This window comes from Terrapene carolina, unplaced genomic scaffold (assembly GCF_002925995.2).
Source record: "Terrapene carolina triunguis isolate 2854851 unplaced genomic scaffold, T_m_triunguis-2.0 Scaffold234, whole genome shotgun sequence".
Classification (NCBI taxonomy): Eukaryota; Metazoa; Chordata; order Testudines; family Emydidae; genus Terrapene; species Terrapene triunguis.
Window position 1 is genome coordinate 18,727,967 of NW_020664585.1, and position 9,613 is coordinate 18,737,579.

At 49.1% G+C, this 9,613-nt stretch overlaps 1 gene segment (V, D, J or C); it reads right to left on the reverse strand.

Moving 5' to 3' along the window:
- Positions 1-553: 553 nt before the first annotated feature.
- LOC113407673 lies at positions 554-5,151 on the reverse strand (the record flags this gene model as incomplete). The annotated part of the segment is given in 2 exon segments: positions 554-1,220; positions 4,957-5,151. Coding segments are annotated over 2 exon segments (518 nt in total), but the record flags the coding sequence as incomplete, so codon positions are not given.
- Between the last annotated feature and the right edge of the window lie 4,462 nt (positions 5,152-9,613).

A 9,613-nucleotide genomic window follows, 5' to 3' on the forward strand; every position in this document is an offset into this window, starting at 1 on the left:
CATTCGAAGGTGGGTCAAGTGACGCTCTTGTGCAGAGTGCCAGCAAAAGAGCCATGGCATCACTAACAGAAAGACCCACTTACGCTTGCTCCATAGTGTTTAAGTGGGACTCAAGTGCCACATAACTATGGTCTGAACTAGGGTTGAGTTCAGACCATAGGAGCTCCCAAGAGAAACCGGGCAGTGGGTCCCACCAGAATATTTCTGCCCTGGCAGCTGCAACCTCTGTTGCTTAGAGCAGTAGCACCTTCCACCAGACTCAGGGTAACTCCCAAGCTTGGTGCTAGTGGTTTTATTGCTAGACAAAGGCAAACAAGGTGAGATCATCAGCGGGTGCAAATCGGCCTCACTCCACTCAATTCAATGGCATGGGGCCAATCTACTCCAGATGAAAATCCAAGAGAGAGTTTTATAATGATGAACACATCTTACCCAGTGGCTACTAACTCTTACTGATATTTGCTGGGAATAAGTTATTGACAGATAAATTGAGAGAAATCAGTTCAGCCTTTGGAACCAGAAGAATAAACTATTGGCAGATAAATGTCCATCTTTTATTGCAGAATCATGATAAACAACTTTTTGAAAACATTTGAAAGAGGCAATAATTTTAACTCTTCACAGACAGTGATAGCTGAATGTTTCTGGTTTTATTAATATCATAACAAGGCTGCATCAGAGACTAAAGCAGGAAGGACATGCAGGGGGGTGAGAGCAGTGGGAACATGGGAATAAAAGCAGATATCAAAGGGATCGTCAAAGATCCCCCACATCAAACAGGAAGCAGAGCGGCTGGAGATCAGCATTAAGGTGATGCTACAGACTGATCCAGGCTCTTTTGGGGAAAACTCTACTGATAGACACAAGGACCAGCTGAGCCATCTGAGGGTCAGAGGGTTAAGAACACTGTGAGCGCTGCAAAGACTTCTCGATGCTGTTCCCATCGTGTGTCACCTGACAGGTGTAGGTCTCATGGGTGTTCCAATCTGATGCAGCCAGAGACAGGTAACTGCTGGCCATGTACTTGTTGTCACTCTGTTTGGATGGTTTGGTCGTCTCCACTCCAGTGGAGATCTGCTTGCCGTCAGCTTTCCAGGTGACTTGGGCTGCCCCTGGGTAAAAGCTGTCCAGCAGACACACCAGTGTGGCTTTGCTCTTTGTACTTATCTCTTCCGAGGATGGAGGGAAGAGGTGCACGGTAGGAGATGCCTTTGGCTGACCTACAAGACAATGTGATTCATAGTCAGATTAGGAACAAAGCCAAAGAGAATTCAGATACACAGTGGAACATCAAATTCAGACGCTGCCAGTGCAGAATGCAAGGTACTAGATATTTTGAGCTAGAGCCTCACCTACTATAAATCAATGTAGTTCCATGACACCAGCGGAGGATCTGGCTCTTCGGGTCTATAAAGTTTTATTTTTTTAAATAAAGTCTGTGGGGCCTGAGGGAGAAACTGCCTGAAATCTAAACCAATGCTGCTTTGTAACGACAAAGTCTTACCATTAAAAATCAAATCAAAACTCATCTACATCCCTGGATTCTATCCGGCAACGACAGAGTGGAGTAGAACAGGAAAAGCTAAGTTCAGCTAAACCACGGTGCTAGCACAACACTGCAGCAGTGACTCTATGCTTTTCAAATGACTTACTAGGTATTTCCCTGATCATGTTTTTCCACTGAAAGGATTATTCTATGGATACAGATAATCCTCGCAGAGAAATCCTGCACCAGAATTTGGCAATATAATAATCTCCAGTGTTAAACATTCCCTAGCATCTCTCCTTGTACTTGTTCCCTCTCCCACCAGCTAAGGAGCCATGTGGCCGATTATTTCTGTGTGTTCAAGTTGGAGAAATTTAGCCTCTTAGGTCTTGATCCTGCAATCAGATCCATACCATTGGCCCGGGCTGGATTCCTATTGGCTTCAAAGATGCTCTGTGAGTCTGCCTGTGTGGATCCAATTGCAGGAGTGGGGCAATATTTTATCTGAGGAGAGAGCCAGAAGGGCTCGCTCTCCTGCGTTCAATTGTACAGCATTTGGCAATTCAAAGATATATCTATAGTTAACTAGATTCTCTAGGGCAAACACTCCTCTCATCTACGCTGTGTAAATCCCGTGGAATCAATGCACTTCACAGTAACCGAGAAGAATATGGCCCAATATTTTCAGAAGCCAATTTCAGCTCATGTTTAAAGAAACCTCCTTGCTAACAACTGCCAGAGCTGCTAATATTCCTGGCACTGATTGCAGAACAAACAAGAGCATCAGAGAGCAATCTAGAGTTCCCCGTGTTTCATCAATGTATTACATTGATTGTTCAGTGCTACGCAGGGCCTGCTCCAGGGTTTTGGCCGCCCCAAGCAGCCAAACCAAACAAACAAACAAAAAAGCCACGATCGCGATCTGCGGCGGCAATTTGGCGGGAGATCCTTCGCTCCGAGCAGGAGTGAGGGACTGTCCGCCGAATTGCCGCGGAACAGCTGGACGTGCTGCCCCTCTCTGGAGTGGCCGCCCCAAGCACCTGCTGGGGCTAAGTTGCAGTTAATGCTGCAACCAATAAGTAGGGAGATTCCCTCCTCCTGAAGGGAAACTGATCCTTCAGAGACGTACTCCCTCATCCTGCCATGAGTTCCCCCAAGGAGACCCATGTGCTAGCACAGAGGCCCACTGGATTCAGTGGTCATTGATAGTCACTGAGAGTTAAAGGCTGTGGTCAGATTCTCAGCTATTGGAAATTCGCGGCTTTGATTGAGAGAGGCTAATTGATATATATATAAATGTTTGTGTATGTACACACACACACACACACACACACACACACGCTGTTGGAAGGAGAACCCATCATTTTAATATCTTCTAGGACAAAGTGAATCCAGTTACTCCAGATTTACACCAATGTAACGAGAGCAGAATTTGGCCCATCATTTCTAGATCAGGGTTCATTTTCTCTTAAATGACAATATGTTAGTCCCATCAGAATCTCGAAAACTCCTAGTTCAGTGGCTTTCAACCTTTTTTCATTTGCGGACCCTTAAAAGTTTTTGAATGGAGGTGCGGACCCCTTTGGCAATCTTAGCCATAGTCCGTGGTCCCCCAGGGTTGAAAACCACAGTCCTAGATGTTTCACGAGAAGCTTTCTCCAAAAAAAAAACCCAATCAAAAAATTCTAACGTTGCTGGTGTGACCCTGTCTGCTGCTGGTCTCCCTCTCGCTAGCAGAGAGGAATAAATATCTATGGATAAACTCCCAAAGGAAATCATCCCTTGACTGAGTCCTGCATATTCTGACTGTTCAGACCTGCACACACGGCTTGATTCTCAGAGATGCTGACCACCCAGCACCGCTATTGGGAGCGACGGGCGCGCAGCACCTCTGAAAATTAGGTAATAAGATTTGTTCACGTTCCTCTTAAGCATGTGTGGTAATTGCCAGCTCCGTGGTCTGACACTGCACAGCAATTCCTACTGATCTGATTCTCAGAGGCACTGTGCCACCACAGTTCCCAGTGAATTCATAATCTGGCCCGTTTCAATGCAGCCGTGCAACGCTGGGCAGCGACACTCTTCTGTCCTGTCGCAATGGTCCTATCCTATGTCCCGAAGCACAAGATATCAATTCCCCTGCCTTTGCATGTGCAAGACACAGAACAGTGGCGTTAACTGGTCATAAAAGTATCCAGCTTCTTGTTAACTCAAGCTACAGTGTTTTACTCTAGCATCTCCCCTGGGGATGATACACCCTTTTACTTAGCGAATCCTTCCATCTAGAGACCCCTCGGCTCAACGGGCAGTGAGAAGGGAGGAGTGAGCCGTGTTCGCTTGCTAACAATCACAATCATTCATTCATAATCTTAAACACTTCAACTGAATCCTCTCTTGCACCTCTCTGTTCCAGGCTACAGAGTCCTACTTGGAGCAGTTCCTCATCCATACGTGAGTCTCGCTATTTAAGACCATCTTTGTTGCCTATCCAGCTACCGCGGGTATTCCTAGCGCCCATCACAGTAATATCTAAGTATCTGCATGACAAGCAGAAATCCTCCTCTGGATCTTTTCAATCTGAGCAAGCTCCGATTCAACAGTGACTAGGCAGCCAGCCAGATGCTTAAAACCGAACGGACTATTTGCAAAAGAGGGTGTCTCATGTTTCAAGAAGAAGTCATCAGAATTTGCTCTGTATCCCTTTTAATTGCAACTGAGAATTCAAAGTCTCTTTTTAATTGCTTCTGCCCCCGGGACTGACCTAAAGCATCCACCTATATTTTCAAGAGAAGTTTCTAGCTCCCTCTCAGCTGACTGACGGCTCCCATTTTCTGACTCTGAGTTGAAAACTCTCACCAAAACCTTCTAACTTTTCCAGCATAACCTCAGAAAAAGCATTAGACATGAGAAAAAAAGAAAGCAGCTGTCTTTTTTGACCATTTCTGAAATGGAGAGCCTCCCCCCCCCCTTTTTTTTTGGCTGCAGGACTGACCAGTCTTCTACGAAACTAAAACCTTATATCTCAAACTCCTGAATATTTTCTCCTCGTTACCATAGCCTTACCTGGGTATCTTTCCATCAGAGAGTGAAAACTGACATCGAAAGTTTTGTTAGATAAACAATTAAAATACAATTTGGCTGGGCTCTGAAATTAGGAGGCACCCCCCCAACTATCGCCTGTAATAAAACAAAACCCCATTATGTGACCAAAGATTTGATCAATGGGGACTCATCAGTAACGAAAGGACAAAAACATTTGGAAAAATCTGTAACAACACAGGACCTGCGTTTTGTCATTCAACAGAGTAACCCCCCTCCGCCCACGCACACATTTTCATGGTGATTAGGACAGAGTAGAAGAGCACCCAGCCCGGAATAGACAGAGAAGTTGAGAAGGGGAGACAAAGGAAAAAAATTCAAAACCCGCAACAACTGGGAAACGATTGTAAATGAATATTAGAGTGACTTACCAAGGACGGTCAACTGGGTTCCGCCACCGAAGATATACGCACAGTGACACACGGCTGTGCAAAAATATCCCGGCAGCTGCTTGCTTCTGCTTTGTGGCCCGGGCGTCCCATCGGCGGGGTGAATTAGATGGGGTGGTTGATCGGCCAGAATGTTGAGCTTTGGGAGAAGGGACCCAGATTTCTTCTCTGAAGAAACTTGGGTGATACAGGTAGATGGATAATAGTTCAGTGGGGAGTGTAATTGTGGAATCAGCTTCTCTCCCAAGGGATAAGCCACTGTGCCTCTGGTCAAGGTCTGGAGTTAAATCGGATGCTAATCCCAAAGAACGAACTCTCATTCTCTTTGAGTCCTAGCATAGGGCCTTTCTATTCAGGTCTGTTTGTCTTTGAGCGTCTTGGCCTGTCTTCTTCACCAGCTCGTCCTTTCTGGATCTTTTTTCCTCCTCATTTTGGCAGAATGGGGTCATTGGGCCCAGCTTTGTTTCCATTTCTGTGTTTTTGACTTTTCTACGGTGCCCCGCTACATGGCACCGTGCACCGTGTACATATGTAAACACAGTTAGTGTAACATTAGCGGTGCTGGTGCACAGCAGTGTACGGAACCCATAGAATAAACCAGATCACAGACATGAACAGAATTTCTGCCCGCCCGTTTGGCACAGGAGCTTTCGGCCTGGAGTCCAGGGGCCTCCAGGGAACCGCAGAACAAGACGTGGCGAGCTAAGCAATAGGGGATTGGGAGGAAGGGGAGCCTGGGGCTGTGTGAGGGGCTCTCGCTGTTATGAAGTTCTCCACAGAATGGATAAGGTGGTAGGATGTACGGCTGGGGACTGGAGTATGAATCAATAATATACATCGTACTGGAGTCGATAGACGGAATGGAAAAGAGGCTACATGATTATTCCCAATCTCTAGAATGCTGCACCAGGCCTGTTCTAGCAAAGGGCCACCGTTCCTAGAGTCTCCCCTTACAAAGCCAGCACTTTATGGCCCCCCCTGTAGCCATATCTCCCCTGACAGCTTGAACCACCCCACAGACCATGGCACTTCCCCCCACTCCATGGCTGCAGACTCCCCTACTTCTCAGGCTGAGTGTCTGAATCAATGTGTGATCTGAAATGGTCGGGGAGGCAAGAGGGTCACAGACAGCTGTCTAGAGCGTAGTGGTCCCTTTGCCCAGGTCCTGTGGAAACCCAGAGCCAGCCGCAGTGCAGCCTTGTTTTGGTTTAGGTCAAGACGAATAAAAATCAAGAAAAAGGCGATATTACGACTTTAAACCTGGTTTACCTGGTTCCGTATTTCTAGATTTCCAGCGAGCCTGTGGCTTGATTCCCAGTGGGTCCCACTGACACACAACGTCAGGACAATGAGGTTCTCTGCTCTGAAATCCACCTCGATGCCGTGAATGAATCCTGTTCTGGAAGGAGAATGCAGTGGCTGAAGGACACTTGCTACTGAAGTATCAGCAGCATCCTCCATTGGGCCCCCAGTGAAGGCAGCTCTGGAGACGTCTTTAGAACGTATAGGCGGATCGGTTTCCCCAGAAGGCCAGTCAGAGACATCCCTGTGAAGCAGCAGGTAGGAAGGCTCCTGGTGTTTGTTGCAATGGACGGGTTACTCTTGCTATAAACGGCCCTCCTAGCCCTGGGGCTTGGTCCTTGCTGGGAACCAGGGAGTGATCCGCAGCAGGGGGAACCCACAGGCCATTTCCAAGTTTTGAGCCATGACGTGTAGTGTCTCTTAGGATTAGGGAGGGTCTGGCTGCCCCTCACAGAGTACGGCCCTCTGGATGTTCACACTACTGATGTCTACCATAAGCATCTTCTGTGCAAGCTCCTGGGCCCCAAGAAAGCCACAGAGGTCCGTCTTTCTGTATGTCCAAGGTACAAAGCAAAATTGTCCCAACAGATGCTGCTCCTACAGTCTAATTCACTGCAGTAGCAAGATAAGTCCTTCCCTTATCTGCCCTGGAGGGGATGGACAGGCACCATCTCAGCCACGGACAGAGTCTCCTGCTCTACTGGCGTCTTCGGGAAGCCCACACCTCTGGCTCTGTCACCTCACTGGGAACTGAAACGTTGCTTCTTAACCCCTGGATTCTCAGCCAGTTACGCCTGACAAGCTGAGCTCGGTGTGCGCAGTACAGGCCAGAGACCGAGAGGAACATCGGGTGGTAGGTACAGCTGGCGATGCAAGCTTGGAGGGGAGGGGCCAGTAGCCAAGGGCCAGGAGCAGAACAGGAAGGGCTGACTCAGACAGAGTCAGCTTGGGCAGTGACTGCTGATGCCTGAAGACATCTGCAATAGCAAGTCCCCGGGGACAGGTTTAAACTGAAATTCAAGCCTGCTCCGTCAACCCCAGATTCCCAAGTTATTAGGGCTTCCTGTTGCTCTTTAAAGCCTTTCTTCAATAACATCCCCTTTGAAAGTCCCCAATCCCATACTGCGCAGGGTGTTCAGTCTGGACAGAGCAACCTCCCCCCCCCCCCCTCCACACACAGCTGGCGGGTGCTATTTTAAATGGAAGGATTTTAAAGTTAACGTCAAAATATTCAGACACCTGATTTCATGTTCCTGGGGCGGGGGGAGGATAGCAGACACCTGCACAGCTAGTTGGTGCCGGGGAAATACCTGATGTTCAGCTGAAAAGATGAGGGCACTCATGTAACATTCCCCATCCTGATCATTCTATTACTGCTCCGAAGGGGCAAACCAATGGGGAGACCCTAGAAAGCCATTCGAAGCAGCGAAAGGCTCCAGCTTTTCATAGCTTCCTGGGGAGTGGGGGGGGGGAGGGGTCACACTCACGGTTTTATTTCAGTCAAAGTGGCTGCCGCCTCTCTGCTGTCCCTTGTCCGGAGCAGCCAGAGCTGAGAACCGTATGGATGTGCTAATGGTAAGAAAATGCACCTGGCCTATCAGAACAAAATCCCCCTGGATCAGTTGATGATGGCAGATGGACTCATGAAATTTACCTGTTTCACAGCCGGTTGCTTGACCCTGAGTGGCAGTTTTGTATACCTGAAATTAACTCATAGGCTGGGAAGTGCCAGTTGGTACCAAAACACTTAGCCGATGAAAACCTGCTGTGTGATGTAATGTGGCAGGGCAGTTACCATGTGTAATCAGTATGAGCCCTCTGCGGTCAGCTCCTGTGGTTACAAGTTGACTTGTGGTTACATGATTTCATGCTTCTTTTTTTCCATTGATGCACTGAAACACTCTAGTCATGGGGGAAACACACGGTGGGGTTGAGCAGCCTTGCGTTGCCAACTGTCCTGCGATTGCACACACATCTGGCACATGGTGTGTAACGGTCTGGCTCCTGGAAACCACTTCCTTTTTCTGCTAATCCCTGAAAGGAAATCAGAGTAGTTTCTGGGGAACGTAGGTGCCTCTCAGCGCAAGTGGCAATCACTCTGTTTATAGTTCCCTGCATGCGCAAGACGCATCATGCAAGAGCCAGGCTCTCAGGAAAGCAAGTCTCCCGTTCTTCAGTTGGTAACCGTTCGCCTCTGGGGATCTGGGTTCAAAGCCTTTTTATGGCAGGAATGAGGCTGAGTTGGTCTCTGCCTTGCCCCTGATCTCATGGGCAGTCTCCCCACTCGGAGAGCTCGGAGTGGAATAACCATGGTGCTGGGGGTCAGGACTAGGATGCCTTGGGTGGAGCTGCCTGGAGAAGTGGCCGGTGCTCTGGCTGGGTCTAGCCAGGGCTGTCAATCCCTCATGTGTAAGAGCAACTGTCTCGCCAGTTTGCATTAAACCAGAACCAGGTGAAGAGCCCCGTTAATTCCTTTCACTACCGCCAGGAGCGGCTCGTTCCGGCTGGTGGGGAGCGACTGGGCCAGAGAACGTATTCCCTGCTTACCTAGCGTGCCGTGCTGCAGCTGAACGTGGGAGCCAGCCCAGCCAGCACGCACGCATGGCTTGGGGCTGCTTTGCACTGGATTCAGACTGGTCAACCGGGTTCATTTAGCCTGAGAAAAACTCAGACACCAACAAAACCCAAACCTCTGTGTGTGGGGGTGGGGGTGGGGTGGGGTGAGGTGTCTCATAGATAATCCCACCCCCTTTGCTTTACTCCTTCCTGGCTTATCAGACAGGTAAGGGTCAGAGACTCGGCAAAGAATCGAACCAAAGCAGAGAGCACCAGCCCAGCTTTCACAGGCAGTAGCCCCGCCCGAGCATCGGCATTCCCCACCCCACCTTGTCTGTGGCTCAGGGCATCTGGTAGCCAGTTGAAGCTAATCAGACTCCCATTATCACCAGCTCTGTTTTCAGTTGTTCTGGCTGCAGGTCCCTGCCTCGCCCAGCCTGCCCAGTTCTCCCACAGGCCAGGGCCTGGGCAGCATCCCAACACCTAGCCCCTGTTTGGAGGATCGAATGAAACTTCCACGGGGCTCAGGGCTTGTTGTCCTTTGCCAGGGTGTCCTTTCACCCTGTTGTTAGCACAGTCCGCGTCAGAGCCAAGCTTTCAGCTCTACTGGGTGATTGGTCATTCACATTGTGCAGTCAGGGGTATTGACACGTATTGCTTCACAATGGCCAGGCTCTGGTCACATGGAGCGGAGAGCAATTGAGCTCTGATGGCTCATCAGCTGAGTGATCAGCCATGGCCGCAGTGAGTAGCTGCGCAGCCTTGCGTGGGGTGGCTGGGC